The 20,927-nt window shown below is 43.4% G+C and overlaps 2 protein-coding genes across 2 annotated transcripts; both read left to right on the top strand.

Annotated features, from left to right (window-relative positions):
• The first annotated feature begins 531 nt into the window (after nucleotides 1–531).
• Nucleotides 532–2,245, top strand: LOC143291600 (uncharacterized). Its single transcript, XM_076601546.1, has 2 exons — nucleotides 532–729; nucleotides 1,654–2,245. Exon 2 carries the CDS (start codon nucleotides 1,770–1,772, stop codon nucleotides 2,214–2,216), a length of 447 nt encoding a protein of 148 aa, XP_076457661.1. The 5' UTR covers nucleotides 532–729; nucleotides 1,654–1,769; the 3' UTR covers nucleotides 2,217–2,245.
• Nucleotides 2,246–3,701: 1,456 nt separating this feature from the next.
• LOC143291599 (uncharacterized) lies at nucleotides 3,702–10,152 on the top strand. The gene is made up of 2 exons (XM_076601545.1): nucleotides 3,702–3,827; nucleotides 7,297–10,152. Exons 1-2 carry the CDS (start codon nucleotides 3,806–3,808, stop codon nucleotides 9,663–9,665), a joined length of 2,391 nt encoding a protein of 796 aa, XP_076457660.1. The 5' UTR covers nucleotides 3,702–3,805; the 3' UTR covers nucleotides 9,666–10,152.
• Nucleotides 10,153–20,927: the final 10,775 nt, after the last annotated feature.

Here is a 20,927-nt window from a genome sequence, read left to right as displayed (position 1 = left end):
GCGCACAAACATGTCACACACACACACACATACAAACACATACACAACACACACACACACAAACACATACACAACACAACACACACACACACACACACACACATACAAACACACACACACACACACACACACACACACACACACACACACATAGAGTGAGTGAGAAAACTGTTGCGCACAAACATGTCACACACACACACACACACACACACACACACACACACACACACATACAAACACATACACAACACATACACAACACACACACAAACACATACACAACACACACACACACACAACACACACACAAACACATACACAACACAACACACACACACACACACACACACACACACACAAAGTGAGTGAGAAAACTGTTGCGTACAAACATGTCAGTAACCTCCCCCCTCCCCCCCGCTCCCCCCCCCCCTATCCCCCCTCCCCCTCCCCTGCCAGATCATTCCATAGCAATTCTCGCTGCCACGTTATCTTGGCGCGAGCCCAATGCCAGGTCTATGCCTGGGCAGGGCATGTGCACATCTGACGAGAAGGGGGGAAAGATGGGAGGATCAGATGCCTCATGTACACTGAAACTGTGATTGCGTGAAAACAATCAATAAGATTCGCGATACGCTTGGTTTTTTTTTTGGTTTTTTTTCTTTTTCTTTTCCTTCAAATCAAGAACCAAGCTGAAATACAGTGGCGTCGACTTCACAACAGCTGCTTCTCGTGAGATGCGGGAACTGACTTAATGGCGTCTTTCCTGCAACCTGTTTTATGTTTTCCTTAAACTACGTTTACACGGGATGCAACTAACTTGCAACCAATTTGCGACTAACTCTTTGAAACCGGCGGAGACTGGTGGAGACTGGTTGCCGCCGGTTGTGGCCCGTCGCTGCCGGTCTCAGAAACCAACGGATTTTCCCGATTTTTGGTTGCATGTTTGGTCGCAAGGCTCATTTTATTTCCACTCCAAGACCGATATTTTTTTGAGGGCCTTGCAACTAAACTGCGAAAAAACGGTCGCCGCCGGTTGCCACAGCTTGCCGCTCGTCTCAGCCGGTTTCCAACAGGAAATTGATGACGCAAGCGGCACGCGTGTCACGGATTTTTCTGTCTGGCTTGGCAGACGCTCGCAGCGTGGTTTCCCGTGTGTGTTGCCTAGTTAGTTGCACGTAAGTCGCCGCCGGTTGCATCCTGCGGAGACCGTCCAGTCGCATGTACCAGCCTTGCAACCAAAATTTGAATTTGGTTGCAAGTTAGTTGCATCCGTAGCATTATCGAGGTCAACGATTTTCTTCATCGGTAGAACAGTTGTGCTTCATGCGTGTCTGTTTCAGTTTCAGTTTCAGTAGCTCAAGGAGGCGTCACTGCGTTCGGACAAAACCATATACGCTACACCACATCTGCCAAGCAGATGCCTGACCAGCAGCGTAACCCAACGCGCATAGTCATGCGTGTGAAACAAGAGAGAGAGAGAGAGAGAGAGAGAGAGAGAGAGAATGCTAAAAATAAAAATTCTGAGAACCAGACAGGAAGTTTCGTTGGATTTATTTTTAGACTGCGCGCGGCAACAAAGATGCGTCACCACTGACTTGGGTGTTATTGATCCCGTTGTGTACCGGGCTTTTTTTCTTTTGGAAATGCTTCAAGGACACCCTGAAGGCCTCCGTGGATTCTTCGGGTATTGACATCTGAAGGCCTCCCCGGATTCTGTGGACATTGACACCCTTTAGGCCTCTCTGGATTCTGTGGACATTGACACCCTTATGGCCTCCCTGGATTCTGTGGACATTGACACCCTTAAGGCCTCCCTGGATTCTGTGAACATTGACACCCTTAAGGCCTCTCTGGATTCTGTGGACATTGACACCCTTAAGGCCTCCCTGGATTCTGTGGACATTGACACCCTTAAGGCCTCCCTGGATTCTGTGGACATTGACACCCTTAAGGCCTCCCTGGATTCTGTGGACATTGACACCCTTAAGGCCTCCCTGGATTCTGTGAAAATTGACACCCTTAAGGCCTCTCTGGATTCTGTGGACATTGACACCCTTAAGGCCTCCCTGGATTCTGTGGACATTGACACCCTTAAGGCCTCCCTGGATTCTGTGAACATTGACACCCTTAAGGCCTCCCTGGATTCTGGACTCCTCAACTTAACCATCCAAAACAGTGTCAACAGTGATCCTACTACGAAAGGACAGCTGTCCTAGCTCTACCCTACCACCAAAGGACAGCAGTTCTAACTCTACCCTACTACTAAAGGACAGCTGTCCTGACTCTACCCTACTACTGAAGGACAGCTGTCCTAGCTCTACCCTACCACCAAAGGACAGCAGTTCTAACTCTACCCTACTACTAAAGGACAGCTGTCCTGACTCTACCCTACTACTGAAGGACAGCTGTCCTAACTCTACCCTACTACTGAAGGACAGCTGTCCTGACTACCCTACTACTGAAGGACAGCTGTCCTAACTCTACCTGAATACTGAAGGGCAAACTGTCCTAACTCTACTCTGCTAACACAGGACAGATTCCTAACACTACCCTACTACTAAAGGACAGTGAAACTTCAGTCTTGTGGCGAAACACAGCGCTGGTGTATTGTTAAACTTCAGTCTTGTGGCGAAACACAGCGCTGGTGGATTGTTAAACTTCAGTCTTGTGGCGAAACACAGCACTGTGGATAGTTAAACTTCAGTCTTGTGGCGAAACACAGCACTGGTGATCGTTAAACTTCAGTCTTGTGGCGAAACACAGCACTGTGGATCGTTAAACTTCAGTCTTGTGGCGAAACACAGCGCTGGTGTATTCTTAAACTTCAGTCTTGAGGCGAAACACAGCACTGTGGATTGTTAAACTTCAGTCTTGTTGCGAAACACAGCACTGTGGATTGTTAAACTTCAGTCTTGAGGCGAAACACAGCACTGTGGATTGTTAAACTTCAGTCTTGTGGCGAAACACAGCTCTGGTGGATTGTTAAACTTCAGTCTTGTGGCGAAACACAGCACTGTGGATTGTTAAACTTCAGTCTTGTGGTGAAACACAGCTCTGGTGGATTGTTAAACTTCAGTCTTGTGGCGAAACACAGCACTGTGGATTGTTAAACTTCAGTCTTGAGGCGAAACACAGCACTGTGGATTGTTAAACTTCAGTCTTGTGGCGAAACACAGCACTGGTGGATTGTTAAACTTCAGTCTTGTGGCGAAACACAGCACTGTGGATTGTTAAACTTCAGTCTTGTGGCGAAACACAGCACTGTGGATTGTTAAACTTCAGTCTTGTGGCGAAACACAGCACTGTGGATTGTTAAACTTCAGTCTTGAGGCGAAACACAGCACTGTGGATTGTTAAACTTCAGTCTTGTGGCGAAACACAGCTCTAGGGGATTGTTAAACTTCAGTCTTGTGGCGAAACACAGCACTGTGGATTGTTAAACTTCAGTCTTGTGGCGAAACACAGCACCAGTGGATCGTTAAACTTCAGTCTTGAGGCGAAACACAGCACTGGTGTATTGTTAAACTTCAGTCTTGTGGCGAAACACAGCACTGGTGGATTGTTAAACTTCAGTCTTGAGGCGAAACACAGCACTAGTGGATCGTTAAACTTCAGTCTTGTGGCGAAACACAGCACTGGTGTATTGTTAAACTTCAGTCTTGTGGCGAAACACAGCACTGTGGATCGTTAAACTTCAGTCTTGAGGCGAAACACAGCACTGTGGAACTTCAGTCTTGTGGCGAAACACAGCACTGGTAGATCGTTAAACTTCAGTCTTGTAGCGAAACACAGCACTTGTGAAGTTATGGCTTTGTCACCCTCTTCTGGTGAGTGACCTGGCCCAATGGTGTGTCTGTCTACACGCTGTCGTGGTAGATTGTATGGTATTGTATTGTATTGTATTGTATTGCGTTGCATGTAGTATTGTATTGCATTGCATTGCGTTGTGTTGCGTTGCGTTGTATTGTATCGCATTACACATTGTCACAACATATTCCTCTGTGTGGAAGTCGGACTGCTGATCCCCGGGAGAGTGTATCCCTGCAGTACAGCGTCATTTATACTTCTTTCGTTGTTGTTGTTGTTGTTTGTTTGTTTGTTTGTTTGTTTGTTTTTTCTGCCTGCAAGTATATTTGTTTTCCTAGCAAAGTGGATTTTTCTGCTGAAATTTGCCAGGGAAAAAACGTTTTGTTGCCGTGGGTCCTTTAACGTACTCTAAGATAGGTAGGAGATAAAAGACTCTCGCTCTCTCTGTGTCTCTGTCGCTTTAATCATGCGGACGTGCTGAGCAGTCATCTTTGCATGATATTGATAGGCATATAAAGTGTTTTATGACAACATTTACGCTTTGAATGACACATGTCACAGTATATACATGACCGATATCGATATTATACGGCTGTTAATTTGCTATATCCTTTATGTGAGAATGGAAATGAAATATTTTCTGTTTTGCTGCCCCGTATTTCGTGATTTACGACTTGCGTATATTCCATAGAAATGATTATTGTGAAAGCCCTTGTTTGTTCGGGGCTACTTTGGTTAGGGCAAATCAAAACTAAACATCGGTGAGGAAAGTGTGTATGTGAATGTACTTATACATAGATCCAATCAAAGCGGTGTACCATTGTAATGTTCATCTGAATCAACCAGCATTATTGTTTACAATGTAGTTTATACCCGTACAGCCAATTTTCCATCAGGTTTATGATGTTTTCATGGCTTTTTATTACAATCCTCTGCAGATTCTTTTTAAACTGATAATTAATCATCAAACTTAAAAACCATGTGTGAGGAGTCCTAGTGTATGCGTGAAGATCCGTCAGTACATTGAGCTCGGGAGTCCTAGTGTATGTGTGAAGATGTGTCAGTACATTGAGTTGAGGAGACCTAGTGTATGTGTGAAGATGTGTCAGTACATTGAGTTGAGGAGTCATAATGTATGTGTGAAGATGTGTCAGTACATTGAGTTGAGGAGTCCTAGTGTATGTGTGAAGATGTGTCAGTACATTGAGTTGAGGAGTCATAATGTATGTGTGAAGATGTGTCAGTACATTGAGTTGAGGAGTCCTAGTGTATATGTGAAGATGTGTCAGTACATTGAGTTGAGGAGTCATAATGTATGTGTGAAGATGTGTCAGTACATTGAGTTGAGGAGTCCTAGTGTATATGTGAAGATGTGTCAGTACATTGAGTTGAGGAGTCCTAGTGTATGTGTGAAGATGTGTCAGTACATTGAGTTGGGGAGTCCTAGTGTATGTGAGAAGATGTGTCAGTACATTGAGTTGAGGAGTGCTAGTGTATGTGTGAAGATGTGTCAGTACATTGAGTTGGGGAGTCCTAGTGTATGTGTGAAGATGTGTCAATAAATTGAGTTGAGGAGTCCTAGTGTATGTGTGATGTGTCAGTACATTGAGTTGGGGAGTCCTAGTGTATTGGAGAAGATGTGTCAGTACATTGAGTTGAGGAGTGCTAGTGTATGTGTGAAGATGTGTCAGTACATTGAGTTGGGGAGTCCTAGTGTATGTGTGAAGATGTGTCAATAAATTGAGTTCAGGAGTCCTAGTGTATGTGTGAAGATGTGTCAGTACATTGAGTTGAGGAGTCCTAGTGTATGTGTGAAGATGTGTCAGTACATTGAGTTGGGGAGTCCTAGTGTATGTGAGAAGATGTGTCAGTACATTGAGTTGAGGAGTGCTAGTGTATGTGTGAAGATGTGTCAGTACATTGAGTTGGAGAGTCCTAGTGTATGTGAGAAGATGTGTCGGTACATTGAGTTGAGGAGTGCTAGTGTATGTGTGAAGATGTGTCAGTACATTGAGTTGGGGAGTCCTAGTGTATGTGCGAAGATGTGTCAGTACATTGAGTTGAGGAGTTCTAGTGTATGTGTGAAGATGTGTCAGTACATTGAGTTGAGGAGTGCTAGTGTATGTGTGAAGATGTGTCAATAAATTGAGTTGAGGAGTCCTAGTGTATGTGTGAAGATGTGTTAGTACATTGAGTTGAGGAGTCATAATGTATGTGTGAAGATGTGTCAGTACATTGAGTTGAGGAGTCATAATGTATGTGTGAAGATGTGTTAGTACATTGAGTTGAGGAGTTCTTGTGTATGTGTGAAGATGTGTCAGTACACACTATCGGCAAACAGCGGGGCCAATGTGTCAGTTTAGCTTCATTGTGTAAAATACAGGGGTTTCTGATGACTCTCAGAGCCATAACGGATACCTCTCACGACAATAAACAAACTCACTGAGAGTCACTGAGTACTGTGCTGAAGTCCTCTCTTTAAAAAAAAAAAAAATCATTGATAAATGGTACATGTGCTATGTATTATCGATCAATGTTACCTTTACTTTCGAAGGCCTTTTTTTTTATAATTGATAAATTGTACATAAGCTATGTATTATTGATCAATGTTACATTTACTTTCGAAGGCTTTAAAAAAAAAAAATTGATAAATGGTACACGTGCTATGTATTATCAATCAATGTTACAGTTTATTTTCGAAGGCCTTTTCTAATAATTTCAGTTTCAGTAGCTCAAGGAGGCGTCACTGCGTTCGGACAAATCCATGTACGCTACACCACATCTGCCAAGCAGATGCCTGACCAGCAGCGTAACCTAACGCGCTTAGTCAGGCCTTGAGAAAAAAAAAGGTGAATAAATAATAGATAAGCTTACATAAATAAATAAATGAATAAATAAATAATAATTATAATATAAAAAAGGTAGTAGTAATAATAATAATAAAATAATAATAATAATAATAATAATAATAATAATAATAATAATAATAATAATAATAAAAAAATAAAAAAATAAAAAAATAAATAAATAAATAAGATAACGATGATGATAAATAAGCAAATAAATGTAAAACATGAAGACACATTCACACATACACCCACACATGCATAACAGATATGCACCAAACATGCAGTTTCACAGATATGAAAGCACAGTTAAATACATATAAACGTACATGAGCTCCAACACACACACACACACACACACACACACACACACACACACACACACACATTACCCTCCACCTCCTCTACCCCCCTCCTCCACACACTCATTTCTAGTCTATGTATCGCCGCTTCCACGGCACACACACACACACTGGTAATAATTGATAAATGCTACATATGCTGTATGTTATCGATCAGTGTGACATTTCCTTTCCCCTTGTCATTGTGACTAACGTTTCTGTATTGCAGAGATACAAATGACAAAAGATGAAGACGGGGAATAGAACATGTCCTGTTTCATGACCCTGTCACTGGTTTTCAGGTTTTCCACGTCCCGAGGTGGAACAGTGCGTCCTGACTGACGACCCTAACGCCAGCTTCAACGACCACCTGCTCCGCTTCCCTCACACATTCCAAATGCAGGTCGCGTGGAACCCCAACCAGGTCAAAAGCCTCACGTCTGGCCTAGAGTCCGCACTGGAGGTGGGCTACAAGACGTCCCTGGAGACCGCCCGAGCCAGGAACCTTCTGGCCTTTGCCCTGTACACACTGGGCAGACCTGATGACGCCCTGAAGGAGCTGGATAGGGTTCTGTCCATGGAGGACCAGACCAACAACCTGGTCACGCTGGCCAACAAAGCCGTTATTCTCTGGCGTGAGTGTGAATTATCCAGAGCCCAAGATCAGCTGGAACATCTGAATGGAATCCAGGGAGGTGCAGACTTTCAATACCTGGTGGTCAAAGCCAAAGCAGAGCTGGCATTCAGCTACACAAGGTTAGGCCCCAAATTTTCACCGAGCGCTGTGAAATTGTTTCAAGAAGTCATTCCCAACGCCCAGGAGCCTGAAATATGGCTCTGGAACTTTGGTCTTGCTCTTACAAAGAGAAGGGCTTTGAGTGCCGACCATGAGACATTGCTGTCTACTCCAACAGATCGCATTGAAGCTGAGAGCAGAGATATCCTGGGACTGTTTCTTCGAGTTGCAAACAATTGTTCTTGTCCTAACTTGAAGGCAAAGACGTATGCTGAGATTGCCACTCTTCTGTCTCTTTTTTCTGGCAAGTCCATTGGAACCAGTCTTTGTGACATGGTCGGCATGAGGCCGAGACGCGTCTGCTACCAAGCTTTGGAATATGACAGAAACGACAGGTCAGTGCTAAGTAAATGCGGCATTGTTCTGAAAGTTTGTGGGGACTACCACAACGCCCGCCATTTTCTGGAGGAATCTCTCAGACTCAGGCCTTCGTCTAAAGGTCACCATCACCTTGGAGATACCTACAAAATCCTGGCAATGCAACTATCAGATATGCCTTCAGTACCTGAAGGACAGCTGCATGAACAGGTATCAGCTGAGTGTTTGCCTTACAAAGGCATTAAACCCGCCCAAGGCCAAGTGACAGACGCCCCTACATTTAGCAGTAACACAACCGTAACAACACTGTCACAGGCTGACAGATACATGGACGGGGCCTTGCACCAGTTCGAAAAAGCCATTCAGATCAGTGAAGGATTAAACAATTCAGCTTTATTTGATTTATCACTACTGCAAAGACGTCGGGGGCACGGGAAGGAGGCAATGAAAACAATCAAGGAAATTCTTAAGCGTCCATTCAACATGTCACCATATATGGAAATTCGTGCCTACGACGATATGGGACAAATCCTTGGAGAACTGGCTCATCACGAAACCGACTACACAAAAAAGGAACACCTCCGAAAAGACAGCAGACTGATGCTTTTGCAGGCTGCTAAGCGCGCCTCCAAAATTTTTGCACATTTGCCAGGAATCAGTGAAGACCTCAATAAAATGTTTTCATCATTTTCCATTTTACTCACAGACGTGGACTCATCAGAAGAGAAAACAAGCAAAAAACTTGAAAAAAAAATCCCTCTGTTAATGTTGTGTAAAGAACACAAACTTTCTTTGGACATGCTTCGGGAGCTGGCTAAGCTTGAGCCAGAGAGAGAAGGCAGTACTGAACATCAAAAGCTCTGCATTGAATGCTGTGTAGAACTGGAGGATTACGAAGAGGCTTTTACCTTCATAGAAAAGCGAAAATGCATCCCACAAAGAGAAATCCTGCAGATCTGCACCAACGCTGCCCGTGTAGCCTTACTCAGAGGGTCTGCTCCTGGTATTGCCACAGAATACTTCAAATTTGCGTTCGACGAATACAAGACTAAAAACTGGTCGGATACAAGCAGCTCTGAATTGGACGAATCAGACTCTGAAAGTAAGACGCGCCAAGGAACTTTGGATGTTGTCCTGGTTCACGACGATGCCTCAGCTGCGGCAAAGGCCCTCAAGTTACATAAGGCACTGAAGGGCATCTGCGGACTGAACGTGGCCGATGTGGACAAGGATCCACCCGCAAACAAACCCGACCTCCAGGGGGCGGTCCGCATCATCCGCAACAGTATCGTGGCAGTCGTTATGCCAGGACAAAACCCATCCAAAAAAATGCGCCTGCTCATTGAACATGCAGCTAAACGACCCACTACCGTCACCGTAACTGAAAACGGTGATCACATCCCAGCAGTGTTGAAGGAACTCCGCTCCCTTACATGCAGTACTTCGCTGTTACAGAACTTGGAATCTGCCAGTGAGGGTGAGAGGACCCCCCCTGTTGTGGACGCTGTTTGCAAAGTCTTCAGTTTCCTTGTCGGCATTGAAAAATCCCCGATGTGAAGAAGAAGCAACAAAGTCAGAGATCTTTTCTTTTTTCAGGCCCCGTCATTGTGGAACAAACTGCCAGGAAATTTGCAACATTCTGTTTCGCTGAAATCTTTTAACTCTCTCCATACGAACGGCGAAAGAGACGACGTTAACAGCGTTTCATCCCAATTACCATCATCAAAATATTGCAAGCGGAACGTTCTTATACTGAAGAGGTGAATGTTGACAAAGGTACCACAATTCTGACGACGGAAGCTAAAGGTTGGGTTATTCAGACACCCACTGGACATCCGAAGGGTCTGTGTAGAGGAGAAGAGAGGACTGGCCGTACTGAGTGAGTTAAGACTGCTCTTTTGCAACAACAGTTTGTTTGTTTTTTTCGGTGCTAATCTTGTTATTGTGGGGAAGCCTTTTGTCATGTGTGTATGGCTGGGTGCTAGCAAGTATCCGTGCATTCGTGTGTGTGTGTGTGTGTGTGTGAGTGCGTGTTGCAGTGATGCGTTTTCTTGAGGGCGTCATGGGTGGGTGGGTGGTTTCTAATGTTCAGTTGCGTGAGTGTATTCTGGCATGTACTTATGTGTGTGTGTGTGGGGGGGGGGGGGGGGGGGGAGTGAGGGAGGTGTTGAGAGGGGAGACAAGGAGTGGGGGAACGAAGTGTGAAGCGCTTTTGAGCAGTACGTATATTTCTGGAGAAACGCGCTATATAAAATCATGTCAATTATCATTATAATCATCGATTAGGAAACATATAACAGTCAGTACCTTGGGCTTGATTGGGGGTTTCTTTGTACTGATTTTGCTGGCCGACTTGCGAAATGTTGGGCAAAACACACATCATCGCCGTTGACATTTTTTTTTGCTTTTTGTCATCACCAGAAAATTATTAAAACACACACACACACACACAAAAAAACACGGAATGTCATGCAAAACGCACCATGTCGTTCTCTCGTTGTCTTAGAGATTTGAATTTGTTGGGTATCTTCTTCTCCTCTTCGTCCCCCTTAGCTCTGTGAAGAGTCACTGGAGCGCCACACAGTTTACGCATACCCAGATTCAAGCTCTCGACTGTTGGCAGCAGTTCTTTCTCTGTCTCTGGACCTTACAATTGGAATGGACTTCCTCTTTCGCTTCGTCAGGTCTCCACACTCAGCTCTTTCAAGTTTGACCTTAAAACCCACCTCTTCCCAAAATAGCCTCCCTTCCCTGCCTCTTCCTTGTCTTCAGTTTCTCCAGTTTTAGAGTTATGCATGCGTGTGAATGACTGGATGGGAAAATGCTTTGATTTGTCTCTGCATAAGATTCAGCGCTATATAAATACCATTATTCTTCTTATTATTATATTACAGTTCACCAGAATCCATCTTCCAGGTATTCCGGTCATGGGTCAAAGACCGGGTTTCTGCGGTCTCTGGGTCACTGTTTGGTGCACATGTTTTGATACGAATGTTGAAAGTCGAACGTTTAGAATAGGAATTCCGCGTTGACTGGATATTGTAGGCGTGAGCGGAACGTTTAACATGTGAGCTCCAGTGTGTACACTTTCACCCCATGAAGTTGTTGAAAATGTGTTGCCAGCTGAAAAGACTTCTCTGTTCTGGAAACCATGTCTTCACCATAATAACCTCCCCCTCCTTTACCATCCTGTACCTTTACCATCCCCTTTTCATTCGCTTTTTCTTCATGTAGCTATACTTGTCAAAGTTGTTCAGAAATTCTTATAGATTGTTTTTGTTGTTGTTATCGTTATGATATCTATTATATCCATTTTGTATTTGTATTTCTTTTTATCACATCAGATTTCTCTGCGTGAAATTCGGGCTGCTCTCCCCAGGGAGAGCGCGTCGCTACACTACAGCGCCATCCACTTTTTTTGTATGTTTTCCTGCGTGTAGTTTTATTTGTTTTTTTTTCTATCGAAGTGGATTTTTCTACAGAATTTTGCCAGGAACAACCCTTTTGTTGCCGTGGGTTCTTTTACGTGCGCTAAATGCATGCTGCATACGAGACCGTGGTTTATCGTCTCATCCGAATAACTAGCGTCCAGACCACCACTCAAGGTCTAGTAGCGGGGTTGTTGTTGTTTCTTTTAACTTGTTCGGCTACTCGTTTTATAATTTCTACTTTGCTTGAAGAATTAAAATGTTGTTCCTGTTTGTTTATTTTGGAGTTTTTGTTTCCTTCTGTCTATCTATTATGTGTGTGTGTGTGTGTGTGTGTGTGTGTGTGTGTGTGTGTGTGTGTGTGTGTGTGTGTGCGTGCGCGCTACAGGAAAGTGAAAGAGAGCTGTAAGGTCAATGGCTTCTCCATTGCAAAGGAAAGTCATTTACAGCTTAGTCTTTTGTGACTCTCAAACTGGGAGGCATGATAGCACTGTCTCCTTGTGTTGCAGCCTTGGGGGCTAGTTGGCCTTTGGGGACAATCACAACACCGACTCAGTGTCCTAAAAGCCTCTTGACCGAGAGAGTGGGTATAATAACTTGGGCAAGACACTCTCCATTGTAATCAAAATTCTAGCCCAGATACTCAGGACAGCAGTTGCCTCCTCTGCTGTTCTGATGGTTATTGTCTGACACACCGACTGTCATGCAAAAATGTATGTCTGTATGTATGTGTTATAGTGTGCCAGCAGTGTCACCCCCCACCACCCACACTGTCCCCCTTCCCTCCCCATCCCTTCCCCCCCCTCCCACACCCCCCCCTCCTTCTTATCTCCCTTCCTGCTCCATCCAAAGTCCAGTCTTTGAGGTCGCGCCGACACCTCGCCATCCTCCCTCCTTCCACCCCCTTCCTGTGGAACACATGTTTGATTTGTTGGTAGTTGTGGTAAAATGTGTAGGAGGAAGAATTTTGTTTAATGTCCCGTCACACATATCGGTGATTGAAGACATTTTGTTAAAGTATTTATGAATACATCTGAGTATTATCGGTTAGAAGGGGTGGGAGATGTGGATGAATGGAGGGTTGGGGGAAACTGGGCAAATGAGGGTAAAGATGTGGGTGAAATTTGGAAGAAAAAAAAACACCTCTAAATACAGTTACTTGAAATTACTTAAAGGACTTCGTAAAAGAGAAGTCGTTAAACTGACAAGCGAAACAACTGATAATGAATGCAAAAAGTCAAAAACATCAACGTTCTCAGTCACTTGTGAAGACACGCTTTCGTGTACAAAAGGCTTCATCAAGCTACAGTGAAAAATTATATGCTCAATTGTCAGGTTACTAAAGTATATGCAATTGACATTAGAACAATACTTGGTCCGTAATGAATTTGATAATAGTCTGAAAGCTAAACTCAGAATTGGTCTGCGAATCGGACCAAAGTCTGAGAGAGTCAACTGACGAGGTTTTAGACTTGAATTCAAGCACCTATAAAAGTCTCTTTCTAGTATATTGCTTATTTCCTTGTATGAGAATGGGCAATATACTTTTATACTATCTATATGATTTTTTGCTCCCCTTTTTGCTGCCCTGTCTGCTTAGTCATTATAACGGAATCCAGTGTGGGATGGTATCCAACAAAAATCAACATTTGTACCTTTCACAAATAGGGAGTGCAATAAATACCTAATTTCAAACAATAAATCTTCTCTTTGATTATTCTCAAAAAGGAGCAAACTTTTTAAGACAGATTGAGAATCAACACAAAGTGGGATATTACTTACTATGATTGGTATATCAACAAGATGATTTAAAGCCATAAGGTGGCCACCAATTCAGCTGTAAAAATTGAATGTCCCTTACCTAAATAATATGATTTTTCTGTTTTTAGGTCAGGAATGACAAAAGCAGATCCTGCACTGCTATCATCCAGGACCGAGCCATCAGTGTAAACTTTTAAATGATAATCAAAATTTTCTTCTAATTCAATTCTGACAGATGCTGCTATTATATGTGGAGATTCTCCTTTTGTTGTGTCAGAAGCACATATGTTGACGTTTGCTTTTGTTAACTCCCAGGGAGGGACAAGTGGCACTAGAACACGAGGTGCCATATCATGCAAATCAATGTCTGAAGAATTTAAAATATCTGACACATATGTGCGAATGGTTTGTAGATTTGAATTATTTTGTGCATTTTTTGGAAAATCAATATCAAAATGTGTAGGAGTTGTGCTATGTGTCAGTGGTTTACTTTGTTCAGACAAAGTGGGAAGGAACATTGTATGTGATTAATGAGTTGGTAAACTATGAGAGCATTGAGGGTCAGTGCTATGTTGTTGCACATTGCTGTTTACCAGAGATATGTTGGAAGTAATGATTTCCACACATGTACTTGTGTCAGAGGGACACTTTGTGAACACAAAGAGGATATTTGTTTGGTTATGGTAACACACAGTTTTATTGTATGATGCGTAACCTGAGTCGAACACTCTGGGTTGTATTGGTCAGTCATAGGTATAGTGCACAGTATGGTAGATGTCACTGCTTGATGAAGCTTGTATTACCTCACAGAGATTTATGTGTGAGAGGAGTGCATACTGGTGGACATGTGATGAAAGGTGCTGAGAGGGTGTAGGCCTTTTATGTCAGTGATGTCCAAATATTTGAGATTTTATCTGACCTGGGTTTTTTGTTGTGTGTTTGTGTTCCAGGTGTGCTGCTTTAGGTGTAGGATGATCTTTTTACTGTGCGCTGCTTGTAGGAAGTACTTGAAGTAGGCAGTGTGTGCTGCCTTAGTGTGTGTTGCTTTTGCTAAGCAGGGTGAACTGCTTAGTGTGTGTGCTGTATTGTAAAGTAAACACTCTATAAAAACCACTCCATGTGGCCCTGCTATTGATGTGAGGAGAGAGTGAGTGAGTGCATCATTAGTTGATCCTATATCCCCCTGTCTGCTCCCCTCTCTCTCTTGGAATCGAACCACAACAAGAAAACAGCTCTTTTTACATATGTATGTATACCTATTTGTACTACTACTGCTACTTCTTAATTCTTATTATAATTCTTATTATCGTTCATGTTGTTCTTTGTGCCAATACTATGCTTCCTTGAGAACATTGTTGATTCAGTTGTGTTTACAAAGAAAGCAAGTATGTAATAACCTGGTGTTTTGATTATCTCTGGCCATGTATGCTGTTGGTAAACATTGATATTCGTATTTTCACAGCCACGACAAATGGCATTGGAAGCAGGATATAAGGTATTAATGAGACCTTGAAGGTCATCCCTTTTGTGATGATAATTATGGTGAGCAGGGTGAGAAGTTCATTATTTAGCAAAATAGGAAGAGCTTGATGCATGCAGGAGAGGAAACATCTCATATAATCGTTAGCAAACTTGGTGCAATCATTGGTCATGGTGGAAAAAAAAATGTGTGAAAAGAAACAAGGTCAATGGCCTGTTGGGTAAAAATGTAAAATCATGACAGTACTTTGGAATTTTCATCCAGTTTTCAATCACCTTCTTGTACCATAATATCGTGATTTGTTTTGATTTGTCACCATGCAGATGTCCTACATGATTATGACACAGCCCACGCTGATCTATAGTGGTGTTGCCAGTGCAGGGCGACTTGGAAAGTGGGAGGGTCGGGGGTGGGGTGGGGGGGGGGGGGAACCTGCACTGACACCACCATGTCAAGGTGAGCAGTGAAAATGCTTTATATATATTTTTAATTATTATTTTTTTAATGTTGGGTATCTGTGATTTGAACTGACGACAGTGTGACTGTGAGCTCAGTGCTCAACCAGATGAGCCAGCCCCGGCAGTCATTCAAAGGTGGATGTCAAGGTTAACTCACTCAGTACGGCCAGTCCTCTCTTCTCCTCTACACAGACCCCTCGGATGTCCAGTGGGTGTCTGAATGACCCAAGCTTTAGCTTCCGTCGTCAGAACTGTGGTATTCTTTGTCAACATTCACGTCTTTAGTATAAGAGCCTTCCGCTTGCAATATTTTGATGATGGTATTTGGGGTGAAACGCTGTTAACGTCGTCTCTTTCGCTGTTCGTATGGAAAGAGTTAAACCTGAACATGTATGACTGAAGAACTAACTGTGATTGGGAGAGGAATTCAGCAAACCTGCAGCATGAAGCATTACCGTTTCTTTGTTGCCACTTGCATGCCGACACACACACACACACACACACACACACACACAAACACACACACACGCGCACACACACACACACACACACACACACACACACACACACACACACACACATCATGAATGTGAAACAAATGCAGGAATGGGGGTGTTGTTGGAAAGTTGTATGCACTCGACTTTCCCTCCTCAAACACAAGTAGAATCACTTGAGCTAATTTTATTCGAGGTGTTTTGGAACCGTAACAAACAGAACGTCTGGAAAACAGACCCCCCGCGCCCCCCCACCCCCCACCCCCCACCCCCACCTCCGCACCCTCCCGCACCCCCCCCCCCTACACACACACACACAGAAGCCCAGGTCAAACGCAATAACAGACCATATCTTGGACATCAGTGCTATGAGAGATTGGTATAATAAACATCAATATGTCATCAGAAAAAATTCAGTAGATCTCTAAATCATTCGTTGTTCTTTAACTCACTCAGTACGGCCAGTCCTCTCTTCTCTACACAGACCCCTCGGATGTCCAGTGGGTGTCTCAATGACCCAACCTTTAGCTTCCGTCGTCAGAATTGTGGTGTTCTTTGTCAACATTCACCTCTTCAGTGTAAGAGCCTACCGTTTGTAATATTTTGATGGTGGTAATTGGGGTGAAACGCTGTTAACGTCGTCTCTTTCGCCGTTCGTATGGAGAGAGTTAAATCAATGTCCAGCGACATACACTCTTCTCAAAGAAAGGTAACCAATGCGTAGATGATGGAGTCTCCCGTCGGACCGACGGATGAGTAGGCAGGCAGGCTTATCTGTCGGTGTGTGTCGTGTGTGTCCTCATACAGAAGAAGAGGCCGATTCTGGATGCGCAGCACTTCCCACAGGTGTTGCAAGGGAAAACGTCTCCAGAAGTTGAGCCCCGCTTCCTTAGCTCACGCTTCTCCTTAATAGCCAGCGTTCTCTTGTTTTCAGACGTCTTTATGCCACTAGAGCACAGCATCCTCCAGCGAGAGCGGTCAAGGACATCAGTTTCCCAGGAAGCGATGTCTATGTCACAGGCTTTGGGGTTTGTCTTCAAGGTGTCCTTGCAGGGTCTTCCAAGTCCGCGGTGGCCAATGCATAATACTTTGTACCAAACATATGAACGACATAAGCATTTAATGATTATGTTTATCAACTATACAGTCATCTCAAAGAAACGTAAAGAATGCATAAAAATTAAGATACTTGTATCAAACACATGAACGATATAAGCTATCAATAATATGTTTGCCAACTCTTGGAAACACCAGATAATTATAACCGTGTACTTTAATTTTCCATGGTAACATAATAAGAATTTAAAACAAGAGAGGCAAGGCCTTCAAGACTCACTTGTGATAAATTAAGTCCCCTTGCATTAATTACAGAGTAATTTCCTTTCTTTACTATCTGCACCAAAACGTTTGCAAAATAAAAAAAATTCCATGCTTAGCAAAAGAAGTTCCCGTTTGAACAAAAAATGATAATAATGACTGCTCTTGTTGTTGTGTCAGAATATGAGATCAAAGTGCCAAGTTTAGAGAATACAAAAAATATAAATATGACAGTAAATGCAGTTTGCATATAATTAGGCTTCTTTTTTATTTTATTTTTTGTGCCCATCCCAGAGGTGCAATATTGTTTTAAACAAGATGACTGAAAAGAACTGAATTTTTCCTATTTTTATGCCTAATTTGGTGTCAACTGACAAAGTATTTGCAGAGAAAATGTCAATGTTAAAGTTTACCACGGACACACAGACACACACACACACACACACACACACACACAGACAACCGAACACCGGGTTAAAACATAGACTCACTTTGTTTACCCAAGTGAGTCAATAATATATATTTCTAATGATACAAAGAAGCCATGTGAAAATGGTTTTGGTTTTGCATGGCCCAGTCAAAGTGCTGGAGATGTGGTAGCTTTTATTTGTGTGGTTCACAAGAGATGCATGGCTCAAAGTGCTAGAGATAGGTAATGGTAGCTTTTATTTGTGTGGTTCACAAGAGATGCATGGCTCAAAGTGCTAGAGATAGGTAATGGTAGCTTTTATTTGTGTGGTTCACGAAAGACTCACCTCACCTCACCTCTCCCGTAGTCTGGGTTCAGACCGTTGGGGCACCGCTGCTGACCTGGCCACCACCCCTCTCCACTCTTCACGGTTTTCTGATTTCCTCAGGGCGTCACCGAGCGTCAAGCCTGTCCACCCCCGGATGTTGTCTTCCCATCTCTTCTTCTGCCGTCCTCTCCTTCTGCCTCCTTGTACGGTGCCTTGCAGGAACGTTTTGGCAAGACCAGATGATCGGGAGATGTGTCCATACCACCTAAGTTTGCGTTTTTTCACTATGGACAGAAGGTCTTCGTAGGGTCCAATACTTTGCTTGATTCTGTTCTTCACTTCCGTGTTAGTGATGTGGTCTCTGTAGGAGATGCCAAGTAGTCTACGAAAGCATCTCATCTCGACAGCTTGGATTCTTCTCTCGATGTCTGCAGTCAGGGTCCAAGTCTCGCAGGCGTAGAGCAATATTGATATAACCAGGGAACGCATCAGTCTGATTTTTGAGCTGAGAGCGATGTTTTTGTTGTTCCAGATGGTGTTCAGCTTGTTGAGTGCCGTTGTTGTTTGGGCAATTCACGAAAGACTGGTTGACCGGAAATTGCAAAGCTGAGACTACCATGCTCAAAATAGTGATGCATGGTTCAATCAAAATGCTGGAGATATTGTAGCTTTTATTGGTGTGGCTCACAAAAGATACGTGGCTCAAAGTGCTGGAGATATGGTAACTTTTATTTGTGTGGTTCACGAAGACTGGTTGATCGGAAATAGCAAAGCTGAGACTACCATGCCCAACACAGTGACTGATTCAATGTATACAGAATGACCAACAACTTTCAGAATGTTCCAACTTACCTGTCTATGCCTATCAAAAGATATTTGAAGTACATAATGACAAAATTTAGATTCTTCTGATATTTTCGCTCATCGATTTCGCAATGGACTGTCAAACATTTGTAATATGTGATGCCCACTATGTAAATGATCAAATGATGATGAAATTCATTTCGTGCATAATTGTCCAGAACTGAGAAATATTATAAGATAATTCAATCCACAAAAAGTCTATAACAAGAACAATATATTCCACAAAAATATAAACTGCCTTGTTTATTTAAGGTTATTAGTTGCTGTCGATTGTAAAACAGTCGCTTTGAACGTCTAAACGACGCAACGTTTTCGCACCAAAACATTCTTTTGTATCAATGTGCAACTGTTCCTTTGAGGCGTTCGCATTTTTCGTGTATATCACCATTCTAAGAGGCAGAAGCCATTTTTCCTTTTTAAAATTTTTTTATCTTTTATTTTTATTTTTTTTGTTTGTATGAGTCTGCCAGCCTGTCTGAATGAAAGTGTCAGAATAATCAGCTTGATGATTGTGGAAACTCTACGATGATGATGATGATATGTCTGTCTGTCTGTCTCTGTCTCTGTCTGTCTGTCTGTCTCTCATACACACACACTCACTCTTTCTTCTTCTTCTTCTTTTCCGTTACACGACCAATATCGACTTTCCGATGATTCTGTTGTGGTTGATGTATGCTGGGTATTTTCTTGTCTCCATAAGCCACCGAACACTAACATAGATTACAGGATCTTTAACGTGCGCATTTGATTTTCTGCGTGCGAAGGGGGTTCAGGTACTAGCAGATCTGTACATATGTTGACTTGTGAGATCGGAAAAATCTTCACCCTTTACCCACCAGGCGCCGTTACCGACGTTCGAACCCGGGACCCTCAGATTGAATGTCCAACGTTTTAACCACTCAGCTGTTGCGCCCGTCATTCGACATTCTGCGAGCATTTGCAAACTAGAACAGCACAAATTGTAATGGAAGCAAAGAATGATATTATTGTCACAACCAAGGCCACGACAGTTCTGGTATTTTGGTAGCCCTCGTCATCTGAAACAAAAAGTTGACAAGCAGTTTAATTCGTATCCCTGACATCCATTCTTTCTCTTTGCATATCTATGTCTGTCTGTCTGTCTGTCTGTCTGTGTCCCTCTGCTTCTCCACCCCTCATACTCTGTCTCTTTCTCTCTATCTCTTTCTCATCCACTCTCTTTCTCTTCCTTCCCTCTCTCGCAGGACTTTGGAACAAAGGTTTGGCACCTTACTCATAGAGAGAGAGAAAGAGAGTCAGACAGACAGACAGACAGACAAAAGAGAAAGACAACTTGAAGAAAAAGACAATAACAAAAAGGAGAAAAACAAGTGCACATGTGACAAATAAACAGCCAACTTATCTATCTGTCAAAACTAAATATATACTTCTACACACACACACACACACACACACATATATATATATATATATATATATATATATATATATATACAGAGAGAGAGAGAGAGAGAGAGAGAGAATGTGTGTGTGTGTGTGTGTGAGTGTCTGGAGAGGGATAGTCTCTGCCAGATTTGGCACATCATTAAACATGACTTCTAAGGGAGGTAGTTGCTGGCCGCCACCAGTATGTGGAAACGCCGTGGCGCCCACGTATGGGTCATATACGAAGACTAAGGTCATCCCAACGGCGGAGCAGGCAGAAGAGGAGACACTGTTTCCCAACGGCTGCAATGGTGGATGAGGATGCCAAACAATGGGTTGGGGGAGACTTGACAGCACGATGCAAGAACTGCTGCGGCGGACCCACAACAATTAGGACTTGTTCACCAGAGTGTGAAGCCGGCGGATTGCGCGGAAGAAACTGAGCATCATTGGTTCAACTCGGGGCAGGAAAGCGATTCTCAGCTATGCTCCGTGGAGCGGTAAAAGGGCGCAATGAGACACATGCAGAACACTGATGGCCATCTACTGCATCCTGACCTATCTCCAGCCGTCTCGACTATGTCTTGCCACTGGGCCGGTCCAGATAGGCCGGGACCTGGACCGGACAGAGTGAGGCTGACGACCGGCGCAACTCCCCCTCACATTATCTCACTCAGTACGGCCAGTCCTCTCTTCTCCTCTACACAGACCCCTCGGATGTCCAGTGGGTGTCTGAATGACCCAAGCTTTAGCTTCCGTCGTCAGAACTGTGGTATTCTTTGTCCACATTCACGTCTTCAGTATAAGAGCCTTCCGCTTTCAATATTTTGATGATGGTAATTGGGGTGAAACGCTGTTGACGTCGTCTCTTTCGCC

Source organism: Babylonia areolata, chromosome 17 (genome assembly GCF_041734735.1).
Source record: "Babylonia areolata isolate BAREFJ2019XMU chromosome 17, ASM4173473v1, whole genome shotgun sequence".
Lineage (NCBI taxonomy): Eukaryota > Metazoa > Mollusca > Gastropoda > Neogastropoda > Buccinidae > Babylonia > Babylonia areolata.
The sequence above is the reverse complement of the archived record's forward strand: the minus strand, read 5'-3'. Positions and strand labels throughout refer to the sequence as shown.

Excerpts from the sequence above, each read along its gene's own strand:
- LOC143291600 (XM_076601546.1), top strand. The coding sequence starts at position 1,770 with ATGGCCTCCCTGGATTCTGTGGACATTGACACCCTTAAGGCCTCCCTG.
- LOC143291599 (XM_076601545.1), top strand. The coding sequence starts at position 3,806 with ATGGCTTTGTCACCCTCTTCTG. Across the intron at positions 3,828-7,296 it reads GGCTTTGTCACCCTCTTCTG|GTTTTCCACGTCCCGAGGTG; the intron begins GTGAGTGACCTG and ends ACTGGTTTTCAG.